Genomic DNA, 22,954 nt, shown 5'->3' with positions numbered 1-22,954 from the left:
CAGGGTCTGGCTATATTAGTGGGTCAAGTCCCACCTTTCTGCTCTCCTGATGCAAAACTCAAAAATAAGTTTCTCATGAGAACAGCACAGCAGGTCAGGTCAAGGTCGGCTCATGGCCTTGCCAATGCCAGCAAACTGATGTTTAAGGAAAAAGTGCAGAAAAGGGCAAGTATCTAAAAGTGAAGGAAGGGAGAAGTATCTAGCAATCCCTCCCCAGACACTGTGTTCAGAGAAAGCAGGGCTAGAAAATCCCATCCACACCCACCCCACAGCCAGCAGAAAACAGCATAGAGATAGGGTCAAGCAGCAGTTCCCAAAAAACCTGAGCAAGTTATTTTAACCTTTTGTTGCTCTTCATCTGTGGAAGAGTCATCAGATGGCTGAGGAGAGTTTCCAGGGCTGTTCCTTCTAGCATCTGCACCCCCATCTGCAGCAGGTGGCACTTCCAGCACGGGCACCCTGGAGACCCCATTCCTCCCAGTCCCTTGCTCCTCTGGCCTGGAATGGGAGCAAGTTCGGGACCGGCTCTCCTGGGAGAGCTCCACAAATTTCTCCAAAGCGCTGAAGAAATCAATCCTGTCTGTGCTGAGGTCTGTCACTTCGGGCTGAGGGTTCTGTTGGAGACCTAGGGAATTCTGGTTTGGGGACTGAGGAAAGTCTTTTAAGCACGAAGTGAATTCTTCCATGGGAACTAAGTGCACGTTCATATCAGGCTTAAGGGCGTCTTTTTCTAGATCATCCACTGTCAGATCAGGAAACTCTGTTATTTCCAAGGGGTGCTGGAGCTGCATTAAGGCCTCAGAAGCACGGCAGTTGTCAGGGGGGACAGAGTCTACACAGCACCCTGCTGTACAGCCATTGATATTGTTCAGGTTCAGCTTGTCCTCCATCTGCTCAGTGTGGAAGTCTCTGCAAGTAAACTCTAAGTGGATCCTTCTCTCCTTCGCACACACGTCCTCAATCATGTTTGTGTTCTCTGGGAGCTGCTGCTCCCTGTCCAGCTCAGCTGAGTAGATGGGAGACATGGGCTGCTGGTTGTCATTGGTCTTGGCCTCTGAGATCTGGTCAGCTGAGGTGGTGATCTCCTTTTTGTTCAGCTCCAGCCCAGCCTTGCAGATGGGCTCATGGTGATCCGAGAGGTCGCTGTCCGAGTGTGAGCGCCAGAGTTTGTTGTGCCGCTGTTTGCTGCAGGGAAGGAGAGCAAAAGAAAACAGTGAGTAATTTCTACACACCACAGCCAGATCCACCTTGTTGTAAGAGGACATAACCTACAACAGAAACTGTGCCAAATGCTGGAGTCACTGACCACAGCTGTGGCTTCACCTGAACAGTTCAGGGCCAGACCTGCTGCTGGAGAAGCTGACCCAGTAACGAGCCACTTTCCAGGAGCTAAATTCCATGGCACCATTCTGCTCCACACAGCCCTCCCTAATTCTCAGCACTGCTGGAACCATCCACTCAAATGCAATGTTTAATTGATGGCAGAATTTCGTCCTCCTTTCTCAGCCAGCATTTTTCTATTTGCTAGCAGGTAAGTGGTGACCAGAAGAGAGAGAACCTCTTGTGCTGGACACAAGCAGGTGGTGGACACTGAATAAAGTCCAATTTCCCTCATGGTTCCTTCTCTGAATAACTTCAGTTATCAATAACTGGCTCTTGTAACCAAGGGAAAGGGTGGGATGAGTAGAGGCGGGTGTGTGCAAAAACACACAAGACATCCTCAGCAGTAAACACACAGCCCAAATTACCACCCACCTTCCACAGGAAGGAAGCTCAGAACTCCTCCAGCTCCTGGAAAGCCCCTTTAGGAAAGCCATCGAAAGGCCAAATAAGTGCCAGTGGCATTGCATCACCTTCCTCAACTCCATCTGCCAAAAACCCCAACCCATGCACCTGGGCTTACAGAGAGCACTGCAGGCAACTTCTTGCCATGAAATGCCAGAGCTAGCCCAGGCTGCCAGGGTTTGCTGAGTGGCCACAGCCACAGGGATGTGTTTCCACCCATTGCCCCTAGGAGGAACACAGAAACCACAGAAACCTCCTTGGAGCTGCAGATCTTGCAAAAACCCTCCAGTCCCTTGCTAGCATGAGCAGGCACTCCCAGACACATCCAGTGGCCACAGTAAGTTAATTAATAGATGGTACTGAGCTAATTACCATGTGCCAGTTCAGTTGTGGGTGCCCAACAGCTAAGGAAAATAATCCACTGCAGATTTATGTTTCCAACCCTATAATCAGTGACAACCTTCCTGTGTGACACAGGGCAGAATCAGGTCCTGACACAGGAGAGGAGGGTCAAGATCAGAGGCCAAAGACTCTGTCCTGGGGTGCACATGCTCCATCTCCAGAGGGTTTTGGAGCAGTTTGAGACTGGCAGCAGAAACAGGCTTGTTCCTGAGGCAGATTCTTGCTTGGGCTCTGTATGGAATGTCATCTGACATCTCTGCTCATACAGCCTCAGGAGCTGCTGGTGTTTTCTGAGGGCACTTCAGTGCTCAGATCCAGCTCTCTGCTGCACATTTAATTTTGAAAGTCAAAATTACCCTCCAGTGTGAACAACTGGCACAGATCTGAGGACCAAACCAGATGTCAAGCACCACTGGCAGAGGTGTGCTGTGCTATCTTTCAATCTGACAGTTCCCTAGTCTGACAACCTGCACGAGGTGCAGGTCAGAGAACAAGAGCCCACTTCCCTTCCCAGAGCCCACAGCTGCCTCTTGACCTCCCTGGGAAACATTCCCAGTGCTTGTACCCACACCAGCTTTGGACCAGGAGCCCCCCACACCTCCCACCAGCTTTCCAGGCTTGGGTATAAAACTGCTGTTGATTCACAAGCTGCAGAAGGCAGAGGAGATCCTAAACACTGGTTTCCTGTAACTTATCTATAACTAATAACAGAAACAGGCCTGGCTCAGCCTTGCTGTGTTTATCAACAGAGGGAGGGGACAGTTTAAGTAACCCCAGGAAGTATGACAGTCCCAAAGAGCAAAACACACTTGTTGTTGTGACTAAAAGCAGGCAGGGGGTTTTCATTTTACAGCTGGAAAACATATCTCAGTTGCTATAACCCCAGCACAAAACCGTAACTGGATAGTGTGAGCACATGGCTGCCCTCACATACCTTCCCCCTGAAACTGGAGCAGTCACATGAGTGTCAATCTGTTGGGGTTTTTTTTTTTTGTTTTTGGTTTTTTACCTGTCCTGGAATACTGCAGCAGTAAACAATGCAGCCAGAGGGCAAAGCTAAATAACACAAAGAAAGAGGAAAAAAAGCAGCTTTGAGATAAGGAGTGACAGTCTCTGCAGCATGGAGGGGCAATTCCTTGCTCCAGTGAAGCTTCATTTACTGCAGGCTTTTTCATCCTACACAGACGTAACACACTGCTCTTGCATTTTTCAAAGCCTCACAAGCCATCCTGTTTGTGCCATTGTACAGGGAGTTGCAGAGCAGGGTAGGACTTCAGTAGAAGGGAGGCCACATGCTATAAATGGTGGCAGCAGGAAACATATATCTCCAAAAAATAAATTACTAAAAGACAGGAAAAAATAGTCCTTAACCAAAATGTTTGTACAGGATGGCTTTGCAGGCATGTCACCAGCTACCAGACTGGCAGATTACCCAAACCAACTGCTGGGCTCAGGGCTGGAAGATCTGAGATACCAGCTGCTCCCATACCAGAGTCCCTCACAGGTGTTCACCAACCTGTTGGTGCATTTTTCACACCTAAAAAACCTTCTTTTTCTCCATCCAATCTACACCAATGAGATCTGATTTTCCAGTCTGCTCAATGCACACTACACACTGGTCAGGTCATCTCTGGCCCAGAGTTAAGCACTGACCTTTACTAAGTGGTGCCAGCAGCATGTTTGGTGTCACATGAGGCACCCAAGGCAGGTGTGGTGTCTGTCTCAAGGGGTTTCAGACCAGCAGGGCACTATTTTTTAAAATTGTCTATTCCACGTGATCTGTCCTGAGACTTGATACTACTTGGCTGCTTTTTAGAAAGAAAGAGGGTCACTGTGGCAGGCAGGATTTGGGGAGCAGGGGAGAGGAAGGATGGGAAGAGCTGGTAGATGAAGATCCTGCGGGTGCACCTGGTCAGGGAATAAGCTGGGAGGAGCCCTGAGGTTGTTTACTTGTGCAGAGAGGGAAAGAGGAAGCACAATCCAGTGACAGGGGAGCTCAGACCAAGGTTTTGGTGCAAAAATTGGGAATTCCAGGCCTGGCCCAGCAACAAACACAGTCAGGCTGCTGGGAACAGGTAGAGAGCAAAGGAAGAAGAAAAAGTTATTACCATGAAAGGGAATGGTCTTTGCAAGTGGATAGAACAGACTTGAAGGGACAAAATCAAGTAGGGGAGAGAGGTAAGAAGTGTGCCCTGAAGACAGTACATGAGTGACAGAGCTGCTGTAAATAACAGCATATAAAACAATGGCTGGACTAGTCCTTAAAGCTATTTTCCAACCTAAATGATTTTACAAAAAGCAGGCATGTCCCAGTTGCACCAAAAAGCTTTGAAATTTACTATTTATTTTGGTCCAAACCAGCTAAGATCACCTCCTCTGGCAGGAGGCTCAGATTGGGTAACTCTGTTTGCTGCAGATCTGCTCCCAGGCAAAGCACACCAGGATCCCAAACAAAATACCATAACCTGGCAAAACTGAGTATCACTACCTCCTTCTGCTGATCACGTGAAGACATTGCTTAACACAGCCTAGAAACATGCAATATTTATGTCTTTTTGCTAGTCAGGTGATTGGCTTGGGATTACAACACACTTGCCCATACCCAGGCCCAGCTCCAGACCAGCCTCAGGACTCCAGGCAGGAATAAACACCACTGTTGCAATGCACAGAACATCCTGTCCCCTCCCCTCACAACAACACTTAGCAAAGGGATCTAAATAAAACCAGACCAGCTGCTGAGGAGGGGCATGTTCAACAGGGAACTGCGAGGAGACAAAGCGAGTTCCCTGCCAAGTGATGTTACAAGCAACAGGGACATCATTTATCTCTGCTGGAGCCTGCATAGCTCTGAATGCTGCACTCAGATAACACTTCATGGGATGCTACTTTCCAAAACCCAAACATCCTAGAAGTCAAACAGCTTCCTGACAGCACCTGGTTACACCCATTTTCCCAGGCTGAGCTAAGCCTGAAAACAGAGCACTACCTTTCCTAAGAACCCGAGCTTGCACAACACAGCGACACAAGCTCTGTCTGAAAAAATGGAGTCAACCATTGAAGTGTTACACCTCAACACAGATAATGAGGATCAATCCTTGCACCCACCTGGCCAGCAGGATCCCTTGGTACTCCTCCAGCTGCCGCATGAAGCTGGGGTTGGGCTTGGTGACCGTGCGCCGCTCCTTGACGTAGTCGTAAGCCCTGTCCAGGTTCCAGCCGTACTCCTTCATGGCATAGGCAATCACTGTGGAGGCTGAGCGGCTCACTCCCATCTTGCAGTGCACCAGGCACTTAGAACCATTCTTCCTAAAGTGGGAGAAAGAACAAAAGAGGATCACTAAACAGAAAACATCTGACAAGCTTAAGAAAACTGTAAGTTCTTTACCAGAAAATTATCGAACATATTTTCAACACTGTGGCCACAGCTGGAGTCTGGGATGTGATCTGATAATCCAATTTACAAACTGGAGCAAGACACACAAAGAAACTGAAGAACAAGGTCTTATTAATATTCTTAAGAGATTTGGTTACAACAGCTCTTCTGAAGCTGTTATTGCAAAGTGGGAAAAAACAGAGATAGAGGAAAACCTCTGAAGACTAGTGTGGCACCCTTGAGTTCAGCCCAAATGGCCCACTGGCATCAAGCCATATTCCAAGTGAAAAGAGAACCTGTACCTCAAACGTGGTGTCACAATTTAGAAACACATCCCAGAAAGATAAGAAGCAGTTCAGAGCAGCCTCTAGCACAGAGATGCTCTTCTGCATCAAACCACAAAATGAAAATGCTGTGATGCTTGGTAGGCAAGGAGGAAAATCAGCAGGAAAACAAAATGCTTAGTATATATCTTCTAAATGGGTGTGTTGTGTTTTCTGAAAAGACTTACTTTGCCTTGGAGATGAATTTGTAGGTATCATTCCAGTAAGCCAGAAGATCTGTAGCTTCTTCATCATAAACCCTGATATTGTGGTATTCAAAGAGCCCAGGGAAGAAATTATCTATTTCTCGAGTCACATTCAAAATGTACCGTACCCTGCATGAGAAACACAGCCAGTTCAAAGAGATGTCCCACTGCTACACTGCAGCCTTGCCTTGCTTTGCCAAGGGCATTTGGAAGTGCACTCTTGAACAAAATTCCTGAGAAATCAGGAATTAATGCAAGGAAGCAGCACCTAACACAGACAATAGGTTTTGCTGGACACTTTAGAGCCTGATAACAGAGATCCATGGAGAGAAACTTCCTCTGCACAATGTCAGTCACACTGCCCACCACCTCTGTTCTACATGTCAGCAACACTTGTGCCACAGGAGCTCCTGCAATTAGTGTTTGCACACCTTCTCCAAGCCCCTTTGTGAATCTCTCCTCCTGCTGCACCAAAACCACAGGAAGATGGAAGACTAAGCTTCCCAGTAACACCAGAGCTAAACAAACACATAAAACAACTACAGAGAGATGTAACAGACAATGAGCCACTGGGGAGGATTTATTTCTTATCCTTAAATTTTCTGGAAAGAAAACTGCTAGAGAAAGCATGTGGTATTTATGTACACAGCACTCAGTATTTTTAGCCCTGAGGGTTACTCGTAAGATGCTTATGAAATGCACTCATGCTGGGATATCAGGCAGAACAAGGGAACTGCAAGAGGGTGACATCCCTTTTCCCAAGCAGGTATGAGATCACTGGCAATCAAGTAGGACTTGCTGGACTCAAGGAAACCACAGCAGACCCTGAGCTCACCAAGAAGAGTCAATTTTGCCAGGCTGAATTTCTGAGGTGCAGAATTACACTATCAGTTCACCAGCATGATTAGTTTTTTCCACTGGTTTGTCACAAATAAGCCAAACCCATGAATAATTATTTAATTGCACAATCTTGGTGCTTATAACCACCTGGTCTAGAGAAAGGACTTGAAAAGTAGAAAGGGCAGGAAACAGAGGAACCCATTGGTGGGGTTCCTACAGGACTTTACTTCCTACTGGGCCCCACTCAGAGGAACAAATGCTCTTCTCCACATTTTCCTTCCTGCACAGCCTGGAGGTCTGAAGTGCCTCTGTAATCAGTCCAGAACTATGGGCTGGGGCTGAGGGCACAGAGCCAACTATGCAGCATCCAGTTCAGTAATTGCAGCTTTTTACTACTTATAGCTATGAGCTTGCTGACTTCCTTTGTTTGCCTTGGGGACATTAGTCAAGGTCAGGGTAAGATTCTTCTATGTTAAGGTGCCTGCTTGTAGGACAAGAAGTTTGGAGAAAGCAAGAGCTTGTTTGGATCTGCAATCCTTCAAATAAGACTCAGGTTACACAGCAGGTATGGAATAGAGTTTGTTGCACAGAAAAGTGTGGCCAGGCTCTTGCTTTTAAGCTGATGGCCTGAAGCTACTCACCCTCTGTTCTGCAAATCTTCCAAATTGGAGGCATTCCATTCTGAGCCCTGCAGGGAAAACATGCAAAGGGACACATCAGGCAGAATGAAAGCAAGGCCAGGCAACTGGTGGAGGGAGGGATAGTGAACCAGAGGAGGAAGCTGACCAGCCAAGGGTAGGAGAGCTGGGGGTCCTTTGAGCACAGGGATACACAAGTGGTAACCAGGACTGATGCTCAGCACCTTCTCTCACCCCATTAACCAGATCCCTTCTGAAACAAGAAGCTCTGCCAACAAGAGCCCAGCACTATGTGTTGGCACTTCCTGCAAAGCACTGACAAATCAACCTCAGCAAGACAGGACCACTCCACCCTTTCCCTGGAGGCTGCTGCCAGTTCTGCCCCACAGAGGAGAAGCTGCCTGCACTTAAGAACCATCCAGGTGCTATTTATACACGAAACACCCATTTAAAACATCAAAGGCAGCAACACCTAAGCTCACTTGGGTTACACCTCTTCTCCCCATGTTCAAAGCCTGTGTGACGAGAGAAATGAAGATATTTAACTAACCCTGGCTAGGTAAACCTCTCCTCTGCTGCCCACACAGGGCTCCAAGCTGCCTGCTTCCTGCTCAAACACAAACCTGAGGACAAAACCACTCAAAGTCTTCCTTCAAAATTTAAGGTGCACAAGCTTTCTGCTTCCCTGCCCTAAAATGGCTCCCAAATGGAAAGATGATCCAGATAAAGATGACTGATTGTATTTACCAAGGCCCAGACTCAGTTTAATGTTGTCTCTTTCAGTCAAGTACGAACAATTTAATTCAGGCCTGGGAACCACCAGTTTCCACAGGTAGGGAGAACAATGCTGCCGGGGTGAAAGCCTTTTCTCCTGTCCTTTGATCCACAATTACCAACATCATCAGTTCTCTTATTTCCTGCTTAGTTCTTTTAGCACTCCTTAAATGGGATCCCACAGGGCTCTTGTCTCCACCTGGAAGGAAACAGCTCCTTGCCTTTCTGAGCCCTCACAACACAACCCTGCCTTGCAGCACACATACTCCTGGGTGAAGCTGCTGCCCAGCCCCAGCAGCACTGCTCCTCACCACAGCAGCTGCTCTGCAAACACTTTTATTTCACACATTAACCACAGCTCTTCTTGGTCCTGCCTGCAAGCCTTGTTTGAAAGTCTTCTCCCCATTAAATGCACTCAGAGCCAAGACTCCAAGCCCTGCAGTACATCCAGCTGCCTGTAACAGCTTTTGGCCAGCACCATAAGCCTGTAACAGGTCCCCCTCTCTCCTTATAACACATAGTCTGTAAAAAAAAAATCCATTACATTGTAGGTACTTCCAAGTTTCCTGGCTCTACCCCAACATGATATCCTGGGAGTGCTCACATTAACAGAGACCATCCCTTCTGAGCCGGAGACTGGGAGAGGCCCTCTCCATTTGGAAAGACCAGCTGGTCCAAGAGGAATGGCTTTGTTTAAAGTTGAGCCAACCTCACAGGCTAGACAGCCCAACCAAACCTGTGTCCATGGCTCCAGGGCTGGGAAATCCAGCGGAGCGCTGACTCACCAGAAGGAGCTGCAGTAATTAAGACAGGCCCCAGCAGCAACTAAGCAAGCAAAACATTAAACAGCAAAATGTTTATGTTTCCTTAAGTGACTTATCTCCAGAATTCTTTGTTAGTTTACTCTGTTCCTCCTGGATCACACAAACTCAGAGCTTTCCATGTAGAAAGAGTGTTCATTCCACCTGGATGTCACACAGCTCCCCTCCCTCTTTGCTACATTATGTCTTCCCCAAACAGAAGAACTTGGCATGCGGGTACCCTGGACAGTTAAAGCCACAAAACTGGTTTTACATCAATGGAAACAGCCCTGAGAAACTGTTAGAATTAAGACCTTGTCCCTTCCATCCACTGGGTACAGGGTACAGCTTGATGCTATGTGGCAAAGTTCAGTACAGCCAAAAAGCCAAGCTGCTCTTGTTCATTACTGTCTTAAGAGTATGTGATCCCAGGATCAACCAACCTTTCCTTTAACTTCCTCCAGAGGCCCCTGTGTCAACCAACCCATAGTGAAATGTGTCAGGAGTGTTTACTTTTGTATTCACTGTCAGACTCACCAAAAAGACATGATCAAATATCTGTGTGGGGCTGTCCATCTGCCCAAGGATCACTATCATTTCATTGTCGATGAATTCTTTGAACTCCCGCAGGTTACACACCATCTGCATCTCCAGCTCCGTGCGGATCTGCATGGGTACGAGGGACACAAGAAGTCATGTGAAGCTTTTGTTCTGGCCTTTCTTCATGGCATGAAGCACAGAGCTCTTTAGTTTGCACAACAGCGTTTCCAGTGCTCCACTCTCACCACTCACCTCTTTTGAGGTGATGTTCTCCAAATCTTTCTGCATCATGATCTCCCTTAATTTGGTCTTTATCAGCCGTTCTGTGCGTTCCCGCTCAGTTGGGCTGTCAGAAGAAAGCAACAGAGTCACTGGGAGGGAAAACAAACTGGATTCATGACACTTTTAAAATAGGTATAGACTGCATACTCTGTAGAGTCTCAGACTCTCACACTACTTCCCCCCAGGCATGTCCTCAGCTGGAGGGAATTCAGGTGACAGTAAAGCCCAGTTTAGATTCACAGTTGTATATGAAAGCCACCAAGTGAATGCTCCTAATCCATTGTAGTCATCCAGAGAACCCCTGGTATTTGGTAAAATTTAAATTGGGAAGGCTGCATTATACCCTCTGGAGCAATATCTAAGCCTCTCCCTACCTTTCTTGGAAAGGTAACAGCTCCAAAACTCCTTACATGGAGAGACGAGGGCAGCTAAGCCTCTGCATTCCTCCCGCCTCTGCTGCCAGGGGCCTTATCACCAGCTGCAAAAATAGCCTGAGTAACACCAGGGGAAGCTGCAGCAGAGCAGCACCACAGAGCTGGCTCACCCAGCATCTTTAGAGGGGACCCTGCAGTGACATGTCCCACCACTTTTCCCTTTCTCTGGAAGGCTGCCAGGCTGGGGAGGGCATGGACGTTACAAGTGTTCAACTGGTGGTTCACAAATAAAAATCATGGAAGTTCCTGGTTCTTTGAATCTCATACATTATTTTAGGATTCCACTAAGAGAATGCTGTTTAAGTGTCCCAATGAAATCATTCAATTTCAAGGTGCCACCAGGGAAGGGTTGGGTTAGATAAAATTTATATATGAAAAGCTACAAGAAAATATTAATCTGTCAGCCTGCCAAAACTTTTCAGCCACCCGCCTTGTACATTAAAAAACAATCAAGTGCGAAGACTTGTTCACAGCTGAACAACTGCTTAGCATCATTATTCACTCACTAGACTCCAGCAACAGGAAATATCTGGGAGCATAAATCAACCAAAGGCACTATTATTCTGGGAAAGCAGCTGGGGCCAGTGAAATAATTACAAAATGGGCAAGTGAAAACCCTCACACTTAGCACCACATCTGGTCACAGACTACCTTTCAATTTATATGGTATCAGTACCATCAGCAGTTACTAATGGCAGGGGTGGTGGTAAACCTTGAATGTTGATACAGCCTTTAAATTTTGTCTTCCTGAACTGTCTACCCATTTACCTAAAGTACACACATAAACACTTCACTTTACAGCAAAATGAACTGAGTAAGGATAAAAAGACCATGTTAGCCTAAACATGTGCTCAGACACGTGCCAGTGTAAGAGCAAAGTCCAGAGAAACCTATTCCTTCCAGGCCTGGAACAAGAGGACAAAACCAGCAGAGACAAGGCTGAGGTACACCACACCTCTCTCACCAGTAAGATGGGACTTACCTTGCAGAAGCAAAGGTCTGCAAGCAAAGCCCAAGGTAAACAACTAAACTGAAAACAGAGAAGATGCAAGGGGGCCCCAGGAGGGCTAAACTTCCAGTGCTGGTGTTTACCTAACCATGAGTCCACTTATTACATGGAACAGGAAACCTCTCCTTTTTAATACCTAATTAAGAGCAATCTCTTGTGGAAACTCTCTCCTCATTTGGGGACAGTCAAACACTGGCTCAGCAGAGCCAGCCCAACTTACACATCTGTGAAGAGGGCGGGCGAGTCGGGCCGGTGGGACTGCACATCCTGCATGGCATTCCACTCGTTGACTGATGACTGGTCAGAGTTGATGTGGCTCTCATAGTAACTGACCCACGTGAGGAAGAGGCTCCCTGGATAGTAGTTGTTGCTCCTTGCCACTTCACAAGCCTTATGCAAACTCTGCAGAGCAGACCTAGCAAGGGAACAACACTTGTCAGTTTATCATTTCTTCCCCAGGCACTATCAAGTACTAAGCAGCAGCCAAAATCCAGGATGCTGCACATGTCCCATCAGTTGGTACAAACCCCTGGCACTGTGCACGACGCTGTCCTGCAAGGCTGTGGATTCCCACATGCCGCCAGAGCTTGCATGTCTTAATTGGAGCAAGCCTGGATAGCAGTGAAGGTGGCCACAATTCAGAGGGCAGAGGCACCCGTGTCTCTGGTTCCAAAATCTGCTACAAATACCCAAGCCCTAAATAAGATGCACAGAGTTTGTGTCCAAGACAGGGTGCTGACAGCTCCTACTGTGCCATCAGCTGTCCTGTGTGCAGGGCAGGAACACCCAGTAATCAGACATGCACAACCAAGGGCTCAGGACTGCACTGAGATGTTTAGGTGTCTGCCCTCTCTCACTGCATGAGGGATGTCAGAAGTTTCTTCAGCTGCTGCTGGGAAACAAATCCCCCTCTCCTATTTTTAGTTTATTTTAAATCTTTGACTGGGATCAGAAGGATCCAGGTCAAAATCACTGGGGTGACAGCAGCATCGCTGACAGGCGATGTATTTTTGCAATGCAAAGAAGCTCGAGCCAGAAATACTTTCATGATCACTACATGAACCACCCTAAAAGGAAAGAAAAATGCAAGCAGCTTCTCTTTCCTCTATCACAATGAACATATCTCAAAATATTTCAAACATATACTCAAAGCAATATGACTTTGGGCTCAAAACAGCAGCCCTTTGCAAGGAAAATTACCTTATTCCTTCCTGCTCTCAGCTGAGACAAAGCTGCTGTACACCAGCACTTACAACTCTTTTTTCCTTTGGTACCAAACTTCCTTCCCTGTCTCTGAAGGAAACTTCTGTCTGCTCAAGCAGGTCTCAAGATCACAGTAACATAAAGCAGCACCTGGTTTTTAAGAGCTTAAGCAGCTAATACCTGGAAAAAGGATGACTGGGACAGCTTCTAGTAAGTACTTACCACATTGCCTGTACAGACACGGGCTTGAATATGTGCACTCTGTTATCTGTTGATACACTGAACCCTCTGGTGAGAAGAAAAAAGGCAAAGTAAAAACGTCTCCCAAAAGTCACGTTTTAGTTAATAACTGATAGTCTTAGCACATTAGAACAGCAAAGGTCTAGCCCTATGCATACACTGCTGAGTTCAGCTAGCAAACAGATGAAAATAGCACACTAAAAGCTCTAAGATAACTTCTTTAAGCAGCTGCTGTTTGGGAACGAAACTAAGACAGTGCGACAGTGCTGGGCAGTGCTGTTTACCTTGGCAACACAAATTCAGTGCCACAGCTGGGAGCAAGAGTCCAGCTAAAGAGATCCTGGGGCAGCTACCAAGGAAAGAAAAGTCATTCCATGCACTGCACTGGACAGCCTGAGTAACTGGCACAAACAGGCGTCTGCAAGTCAGGTGTCTATTTGGCAGAGAAACATCATTCTTGCTTTATGTTGGGCTGAATGCTGCCTGCTGCAAGCATGATGGAGGAACACATAATAGGATCCCTTTAAGGAGCTTTCACTACACACCCACTCTCCAGTAAAAGCTCCTTTACTCCAGCTTAAACACACACATAAGCCACTGTCTCAGTGCATGTTTATTCACAGATAAGTCAATTATTGGTGTTCCCTGCCACAACCATTGTGATTGAGGGCCTTTGAGCCTACTAACCTGATACAGGTCAACAGAGGAGGGCTGCTGGACCTGTGAGGGCTCTGCAGGCACTGCAATCCTTCCCCATACATCTTGTTCTAAATTGTATTAACACAGAACACAAAAGGCACTCACCCATCCCCATCCAGGTGGATCAAGGTGTCACTCCAGAGTGGCAGCACCAAGCCCATTGTACAAGTACTACTGCAGTGAGAAAGAGGAAGTCAGTCTATCTACTCCAGCACCATGTTATTGTTCTAATTTCATGGCAATAGTTGCATATTTTTGTATTCATTAGGAAAAAGAAAAATCCCACTGTTGCTTCAGAGACAAACAGCACCAGTGTTGTTCTACAGGGGCCTGGCAAGGATCACTAACCAGATTCAGGGCACAGCACTATTCTTTCAAGCAAGCTTGAAGGGTTCACACACCCAGGAGAAGAGCAAACAGGATCCAAAACCACTGAACTTTGTGCAGAAGGTCGGAGGGGGCTCATAGTCTTTGATCAGCTCAAGGCTTTCTTTACAGATTAATCCCTCTCAGGCTCAAGAGGTTTGGTTCTAGCTCTGATTTTGCAATCCACAGCTTTATTTTCTTGTTTGTCTCTCAGCTCCTGGGTACTGGGAGCAGAGCAGTGCAATAGCAGGATGACTGGCAGCATGGCAAGTTGGCAATCTCAGCCTATCACCTGTGGCTGACTCCTGACCCTTCCTTGCCCTCAAGAATGAGCACAACAGCCATGCCATACAGACACCTCCTGGCAAACCCATTCCTCTCTCAGATGCTTTGCTCTCTTTGCCCTCACAGTCCTCCAAGATTTCTGTAAGGCTGAGCAAAAAGCCAAGTTAAAAGCAGAAACCAAGTGATGGAAAAAAGGCAGGGGCGGGGGAACCCAACACAACCTCCTCCGTGTTGTTAAATGAAGAGCTGAATCTCATAAAGCTGCAAATCTGCTCCATAATCAAAGCAGCACCTTGAAGAACTGAATTCAACTGCCTCCTGCTCTTAAGCTGGCATGGTGCTCCCAGATTTCCAGCAGTTCCAGCACACTTGCCAGTCTCCAGCTTAAGAGAAGAGTGAGAAGAGGGAGAGACCAGGCTTTGGAGGGTCAGACAGGGAGCCCTGGAAATGCACATGCCTGGTGCCCAGCACCAGGAGACAGCATGCAGCTATTTCTGTTGACAACATGAGATGAGCTCATGGAAAGATGTGTTTTTAAAAGGCTTCCCAAGGTGGCCAGGGTATTTTTAGTGATACTGTTCAGTGAGCGCTTATCAGAGACCATAGCAACAAGTCTACATGGAGTTATAAATACCGAGTGGGCTCAGGGAGGGCAGATCACAGTGACCATCCAGAACCCCAGGAACTCCAGCAGAAAGCTAAAACGACCCTGCTGTGTTATGAGGGACTGAATACCAGTGAGCTCTCAGCTATCAAAGGTGGCTGCGCTGGTACATCACAGCCAACAGTGAGCTCCAAGCTCACAGCAACCTGTGCAAGGACAAGTTATTCTTGCCCCAAAGCAAGAGCATCTCCAAATCACAGCTGTGCACACATGTGCAGAGACAAGAGCCAGGGGCAGCATCAAGCTGGTCCCCCATTTTAGCAGGCATCACCCAACCTCAGCATCCAAATCAAGCATGGTGGCTGCTGTGACTCGCAGGCAATATCTGGAAGGCAATTTCTTAGCCAAATAGTTCAAAAATAGTTTCTAGTGATCCTACTAACTACCTGGAAGTAATTTATTCCAACTAGTGTCAAAAGCAAGACTCATTCCTGTAGCAGCTGTGCTGGAAGGAAGCATGAGTATGAAACCTTCCAAAACTGAATATCCAGCTTATTGTCTTCCAATAGAGGCCAAGATTTACATAAAACTCTTTTTAGGAGAGTCATGTCCCTTCATGCCCTCTCTAAAGTGCCCACTGTCCCCTTCTAAATGTGACGTTTCTGCCCTTGAAGCTGCTGGGTTGTTGTCACCTGGCTTACAGCCCCTCCAGCAGCAAAGCTGCTTCCCAGCCACACTCTGCAGCCTTGTGGAAAGGTCAGCAGGAATTGAAATGAATGAAGCAGAAGCACTCAGCCCTGATGACACAGTGCTGCCTGGGGACAGCACATGGTGTGCAAGATCTGCCATCACCAACCCTGAAACTGCCATCAGGTCTTTGTGCCATGACCTTGGCAAGGGACTGCCTGACAGTCCCTTTCTTATTTATTACCTCTTCTCCTGAATGCTGAGGTCCAGCTCCTCTAATTGCAGCTTCTTCTTTCTTTGTATGAAGATTGTCCCTGTCTCTGGTGTGCAGAGGCAGGGCTTGGGGACCTTACCATTCAGAGGCACTGAACATCCTCACAGAAGCCTGATGCTTGGAGGAATGAGGGAAATGCTGACCTGCACAGTTGCCTTCACATTTACCACCTCCTCTCAAGAAATAAAAAAGGCAATTCTGAATCTCAAGAAAAATGTTAGGCTAGAAAAGCTGGAGCAGCCTATCCCCAGAAAACACAGGACACCAGACAGTGATTTCTACAGTTAACTTGTGTGGGGGTGAGCACCTGGACTCTGAGTACCTGTCATTGGAAGAGAAATCCATTCCTAGGACGATGCTCTCCTCTGTGTCTTGTCTGCCATTGGTGGACACCACCACCATGTATCTAGTGCGGTTCTGGTAGGTACTTTCCAGTCTTACAGCCTGAAGAAAAAAAGGGGAAGAGATCAGCAGTGCAGTCAGCAAAACACACATTATGACCTTTACAGGCCACTTTTTCATGCTCAGTGACAGGCGCAGAAGCAGTGATGCAGCCTGGACTGGTAGGGATGTCCCAGGCTCCTCAGCTGGGTAAGAAATGCTTTACTCCCACACAGTGCCCTCCTCAAAAGCTGGCACACTCCTGGTGCATGCTGCACACCCAGCTGCAGGCCCTGCTCTGTCCCACCAAGGCTGATTTTGAACAACCTACAGCCCTCTGAGTGGCCCCAGCCCAGTGAGCTTTGTGGACCATCAGTGAGACAGATGAGTGTTGAACCTTCACCTTCAGAGGGCTTTGCCCCAAAAACAGAGCTTTCCTTTAAACTACTGTGTGCTACAACAGCTCCAATGAGTCTCCTTCCACCAGCTTCCCAGGCAGCTGGACAGACAACCAGGACCTAATTCATACATGATTTCCTGCTGGCCCTTTGAATTCTTCTGGCAACTTCCCCAGTGCAGAAGCAATCGTACTGCCTTACACCTGGCAGGAAAAGATAACCCAATGACTAAGCTGTATCCTTCACTGGTTCAGATTGCCCAGGAAAGGTGAAAGTCATCATGCCTTGTTCCTCCTGCCACGTCCACTTGTACCCCAGTGCCAAAAGTGCTCTAGGAGGACTGGTGTTCAGTCCAAAATCCCCCAAATCAAATACTACTTAAACTGTGAATGTCAGACCAATGCTGAAGCTCCTGGAAGGCTGCATTGAGGTGAGCTGCTCCTCCATAAGCCACAAGCAAGGGACTCCAGGAAGTCTTGCAGACAGACTGCTGGTTAATGAGGAGCCTGGGGAAGGGAGCCCAGCACTGAAAGTTTTGCTTATCAACACTTGCAGCAAGCAGCCTTTACTTGCAACACTTTTTGGACTCTGTTCCAAGCTGTTTGCAGCTATTTTAGTCACAAGATCCCAACCAGAGAAACTAGGACATCTCTAGAAAGGAAGTGTCTTAATTCTGCACACTAAACCTTAACTTTGGCTGGCCCAATCCAACTCCAAGACTCTGTCTGGCCTCAGTGTTTACCATATTGGTAAACTGCTGCTTGAACTTTGAGCAGGGCCTGCAGAGAGCAAACAGGGGTGGAAGGAGCCATCCCAGCTCAGCCTTGCACCATGCTATGGACAGATCCCTGCCTGCTGCAACAGGACTTGGGTCCTGAATTCCTTGCAACCCAGTGGTTAAAGTCAAAGTGGTGTTTGACATCCTCCACAAACTGAACCCAAATTCCTCAAACTCCCGAGCCACAGCTTGTGTAGACACCTCTTGGTGGCCCTCACAGGAAGTCATGGCTCGGAGACCCAGTTCAAACAACCATCCTTAAAAAAGCTAAGAAATCAACTGTTGTGTGAGATCTCTCAGGAGCAGGCGTTTGCTTTTCCCAATATGCTCTTTCAGTTGTTCACAACTTGGTCTTGAGGTCAGAGCAGCACTTCCCAGCTTAGAGGAAGCCCCCTCTGATCTCAGAGCTCTCCTGTCCACCAGCAGCTGGGAAATCTTGACCACAACACATGGTGGAGTCTACAACAAAGGTTACATCAGTGCCTGGCAGCTGAAGAGAGCTTGCCATCCCAGCAGAGTGCTCTGTGGCAGGGAATGCTGAGCGTGGCATTGCAGGAGCAGCAGCTCTGGTGATGGGGTGGAATAGCAAGTGCAGGCAGGAGACAGTGTTGTCAGAGTCTTCCAGACTTGCCCAGTTGGACCAAAGACCAACAGAAACTACCCAAATGCTGATGCCAGCAGACAGCCGTGCTCTGTACAGCCAGAGACTGTGCCCCACCCCATCTCCTTAGGATAAGTCATGCTAAAACCAGCCTTATTTTCCTTCTTGCTTCTTGAGTCACTGGGATTCCTTTGGAAACGCGGAGGATTAAAGTGGTCAGTCCTTCAAGGTGCAAATTCTCCCAAAGATGGTTGTTTCTAGAACTAACCACTTGTGGGAAACAGAAAGGTGCTCTTCAACCTAGAAGAGCAAGTAATCACCAAGGTCTTGGTGGGTAAAGTAATTACCTACATTAGGAACCAAACCTCAATAATCAGCACAGACTTGCCTAAAATGGGAGCAGACAGACACAGCTGCCCCATGTCTGGGGCATCCACACAGGAGTTTCTGTTCTGCTTCTCTTGAGGACAGTCCAGCAGCAAGAGGATTAACAAAATCTAACTTACTTTGCTAAACCAATTTGGCCAGCAGTAATGGGAAGTTTTGATGCAAGACCCTTTAGAACAAGGCAAGACAAACAGTGAGCAAAGGTCACATAGCTACATGCTGGTAGGGTGGGATTTTCAGAGGCCATTTGAGAGAAACAGGGCATGGCTTTGTGTGAATCTCTGGGTTCAACACTTACACCCTTAGCACAAAGCGAAGAACCACAATTGGGCAGATAACATGTTTTGCTAAATTTAATGGAATTGACATTGTAAACCAGCCAACTTCTAAAGCTGCTGTTAGAGCCCCAGTGTGCCTATCAAACCACAAATGAAGCTCTAACCTTTCCATGAAGTGCTGGTTCACATGCTCACCTCTTAGCAGGAGCACGCCAAATGCTCTGATGCCTTTTAATGAAGATATTTGAAATCCCAGTTACTGTAGGGAGGATTCCTACTGTAGGGAGTCCCTGGCTTCAGGGACTGTGATGAGATGGAAAGTTCTTTCTCCACCAGCTCATCTATACAGAGCTGGCTTTCTCCTCAGTTTGGGAAGGTTATTTGTAGTCAAAACAAGCCCTGTAGTCCTTTCAGGGCCAGCTGCATTCTTCTTAAGTTTTAGGCTCACCTGAACACAAGCCAACTTTATCTTCTGCTGCATTCTTGTATCATCAGAAGTATGATGTGATATTTCACCAGCCCTTATGAGCAGCACATTCCAAGAAGTTCATACTGACCTTTCACGCTCCACAACAGTAGGTGTTTCATACAAGAACACATTTCTCATGGAGATAAATGATTTGAAGACAAAAAAAGCGTGTGTCCAACTTTCAAGTTCCCAGCTCTTCTAAGCTACAGGAACATATTCAATCACTTTGCATTCTTAACTCCTTTTCCTCCTTCCTACTGATCTTACACTGGTACCACGGCTCTAATCCTGCTCTCACAGAAGGCTAAAAACCTCTGCCAACAGCTCCAAGAAACAAGAGTTGTTCCAAATTTTAAGTGTAGGTTTTTAGAGGATTAGATTCCTCTGCTGCCCCTGAGCTGTGAAGCCGGCCCTCCAAATGAAACCAGCCAAGAAAATGAAGAGAATGCATTTCTCTCAGTAGTGTTTATATTTCAAATCTCATTTGTATCTGCTGTTTTATGAGAGAGTCCATTGCAGCCCTGCACACCCTTCGTTCGTCAAGAATCAATTAAATTCAAGTAGACTATCGAACTTAACCTCATGCAAGATTTCAGCATTCCAAATGTAGCTCTGGACAAAAGGGTTTATGTCTCAGCCCACAAAGTCCTTATTCAGCTGTTAAGGCTAATTTGTCCCAAATCACACAATGTAGCCAGTGATACTGCTGAACAATGCCCTGTTCAATAGTTTCCAATGTTCTAACCCTGGCTCAAATTCTGAAAAGCATTGAGAACCCTTATGCCCATCACTTCCACTGAAATTTTAGTGACAGCAAGGTGTGCCTGGCAAAATTTAGGGGAGTAGGTCCTTTGGCTTGCTTATGGCAAATTATTTTCAGTGGTCATTCGGGAAGCTAAAGCATTCCATAGTAACCTTGGCTGTTTCCTAGCTATACTCATCCAATCAGCCCATCTCCAGCACAGCTCAGGAGGATTCAGAAAACCAGAGGTGCTGGAATAACACTTGGGATCCTGGCAGTCCTTCTTTGGGCAGACGTTGCTAAGATGCACCAAGAAAACACAGGAAACAAACTTCAGGCTGCTGAGTGCTGAAAGGTGCAGACTCACTGAAGTCATGCCTGGCCCTGTAGAACACTTCAACATGTCCCAGGCAAATTCCTCACTGCTCACATTTGGCTTCTGGAGCTCTTCAGGACTGTGCATCAATGCTATGAACAGCAATGCCTCATTTTACATCATTATGGGAGGCAACAGCCCAGGAAAGCAGAAGATCAAGGTACAGTGCAGGTGCATGGCTACACGGGGATCCTGCATGCTCCCACCTGTTCAATCATGGCCTTTTGGGATGCCACAAGTCAGGACAGCATAGTGAGGAAACCCAACTGAACTCTCACAGAAGGGCAGACTCACTCACACTGGTCTGACATAAGTCACCTACTCTGGATTTAAACAGGACACCAAGATAATTTACCCATCCTCTCTGGCAACTGTTACAGTATTTTTTGGGAGCACAGATACTCAGTATTTGGGGTTCAAAGACAACCTTTTAGCCACACAATTTGTCTCACTGAACAACCAAAGCAGGCCCTTCACAACTAGCTGCTTCCCTACCTTTGTGGTTGCAAAGACTCCCCAAACCTGCTGATGAAACCACTCCAATACACACACACCACTGCTTCCCTGAGTTACACAGGTGTGTTTGTCAAGTGGTGCTTAACCTTTGCATTGGTTCGCAGGAGATAAGCAGAAAGCCAACCTACCAGTCTGATGTTGTCTTCTGGGCGGAGCAGGATGAACATGGCCTGCAGGTGCTGCTGGAGATCCCCTACGGGCAAGAGGGCAAGGTGAATGCACAAAAATAGTTTGAAACCACATGCAAGTTCCTGGCTGTCCAGCTAGAGCAAATGTCCACTGAGAAACCTGACACGTCACCAGGAGCGTCGTCACTGTCACTCCCACCTACTCAGAGATGGGAGTTTTGTCATCTCTTAGTCAGCTGCTCTTTGCTCTGTGTGCTCACCTGTTCCTGTGTTACCATGTTCTCTCCTGCTAAATCCTGTTATCTTTTTTTACAGAAATAAACAGTGTTTCGGTACTCTTTGTTCCTTTGACAGACAAGGCAACCTACTTAGAAATGGACCCCTCCCTGTGGTTCAACATCTCATTCTACCACGTGCTCCAAACCAGAAATTTGCCATTTCTTTTATACTGGCTTATTACTCAGTGCAGAAATACTACCCAGGGAAATGTATACTCTCCTTGGAATGAGATTTAGTCCTGCTTTAGAGCAGCATGTGCCCACCTATGGCTATGTACCGACCCCACCCAAGAGCAGCTAAGAACTGCCACCTGAAAAATCAAACACCTATAAACTTTTTCCTAGAAAACACTTGCAACAGCTTTCCTGGTGAAGCTGAGGAAAAAGAAAGGAAAATTAAATTTAGTGCATGACTGTGATTTTAAGTCTTATTAAGAAGAGACAAGTGTCACAGGTTCCCAAAACATCAAGCATGTCAAAGACAAGTGAGATGATTTTCTGCCAGCACTGCTGCACTGACTTCTCAGCACTACCTCTGGCATGTAGAGAGCCAACATCATCCCCTGAGTACCAGCCAGCAGCAACATCTCCTGCAAGGGGCTGGTTTTTCAATTATTACATGGAAAAATTAATCTGCATTCCCACAAAGGAGAGTACAGGGCTGCCAGGTGGGTGGCACAGATCAGCAAGAAGAGAAGCCTTTACTCTTCCACCCTCTCCCACTCCCTCACAGCCAGGAAGCTGAGTTTAGGCAACACTGCAAGGAGCAAATATTCAGCAGGATCAGCAACAAGAACCTTTTCTAGGAAGGCTGGTTAATCCCCCTGACCTCCCTTTCTGCGGTGCCAGAATCCCTGTTATTTCACAAAATCTCAGAAATAAGGAAAGCTTGGACACAGAGCAGCATCCAGAAATACCAAAATAGGAAGGAGAAGAAAGGAAAGGCTGCCCAGTGAGAGTACCTGGTTTCCAAATGATTTTTATAGCTGGTGGAAGAGCAAGGCTGAAGGGCTGTGCAGCCCCTCTCTGGATGGGACGGAGACAATCTCGCATGGAGTAGGTTACACAGGACACTGCAATCCCTGCTCTCCTCTTCCTTCCTCCTTGAACTGCATTTCAGCATATGGAGAATGAGTCAATGCTCTGGGAATGAATTTTTAACTGGGGGTGGGGAAACTGAGGCACTCAGCAGTGCCAGGGAAATCACAAAGTATCACCAGCAACAAGCACCTGAAGCTGCTTCCTACCCATGAACATTGTTCCCAGCATGGGAGTGGCTGGCACGAGCCTCCTGAAATAGAAATTATTTATGGAGATAGGGTACTCAGGAAGGCCAAGTCATCCATCAGGTGCTTGTTCTGCCAGGAGTGCCATGACAGGATCTCCCCACATCAACACCAGTGCAAAATCCTGACAACACTGCTCAGTTTCAGCAAGTTCCAGCTAATAATACAGTGGGAATTGCTGAGAACTGTCAGTCAACAAGGAAAGGTCCCCTTGCACCTCCTGCCCACAGCTTGGAAGAACTCAGCAAGTATTTGACTCATGAAGCTTCCACATGTCTTAGTCTGAAATGAAAGATACTTCACCTCAGCTTTTTCCCTCTCCAAAATGTACCAGCTCCCACTTATTGCTGCCAGTAATTCAGGGACTTCTTAAGAGCCAAAGTTTCCAGAGGTTTAAAAAAAAAAAAATCACCTGGACTACTGAATTATCTTAATACTTAAAGAGAGGAAGTTTCTACGACAACCCTTTCTGCAGGGCTCAGCCAAGGAGCTCCATTATCCTTCATCCTCAGAAAGTTTACCACACTCCTCCCTGTTCCCTGCCAGCCTTGGGATCTCCAGAGCTGGAAAGT

At 47.0% G+C, this 22,954-nt stretch overlaps 1 protein-coding gene across 4 annotated transcripts in view; it reads right to left on the bottom strand.

Moving 5' to 3' along the window:
- SSH2 (slingshot protein phosphatase 2) overlaps positions 1 to 22,954 on the bottom strand; it is a 90,152-nt gene that overhangs the window by 7,086 nt on the left and 60,112 nt on the right. For 2 of the 4 annotated variants that reach the window (XM_050981708.1, XM_030232139.2), the window contains 12 exons: positions 22,059 to 22,205; positions 20,819 to 20,883; positions 16,087 to 16,208; positions 13,654 to 13,722; positions 12,832 to 12,897; positions 11,627 to 11,821; positions 9,934 to 10,027; positions 9,679 to 9,807; positions 7,571 to 7,617; positions 6,072 to 6,218; positions 5,293 to 5,493; positions 342 to 1,185 (listed from right to left, as the gene is read on the bottom strand). In XM_050981708.1, coding sequence (XP_050837665.1) covers positions 342 to 1,185; positions 5,293 to 5,493; positions 6,072 to 6,218; positions 7,571 to 7,617; positions 9,679 to 9,807; positions 9,934 to 10,027; positions 11,627 to 11,821; positions 12,832 to 12,897; positions 13,654 to 13,722; positions 16,087 to 16,208; positions 20,819 to 20,883; positions 22,059 to 22,205 — 2,126 coding nt within the window. The remainder of the gene's footprint in view (positions 1 to 341; positions 1,186 to 5,292; positions 5,494 to 6,071; positions 6,219 to 7,570; positions 7,618 to 9,678; positions 9,808 to 9,933; positions 10,028 to 11,626; positions 11,822 to 12,831; positions 12,898 to 13,653; positions 13,723 to 16,086; positions 16,209 to 20,818; positions 20,884 to 22,058; positions 22,206 to 22,954) is intronic. The other 2 variants (XM_050981709.1, XM_030232140.2) reach the window with 1 other exon arrangement.

The sequence above is a fragment of the Serinus canaria genome, chromosome 19, assembly GCF_022539315.1.
Source record: "Serinus canaria isolate serCan28SL12 chromosome 19, serCan2020, whole genome shotgun sequence".
In the NCBI taxonomy this organism is placed as follows: domain Eukaryota; kingdom Metazoa; phylum Chordata; class Aves; order Passeriformes; family Fringillidae; genus Serinus; species Serinus canaria.
The sequence above is the reverse complement of the archived record's forward strand: the minus strand, read 5'-3'. Positions and strand labels throughout refer to the sequence as shown.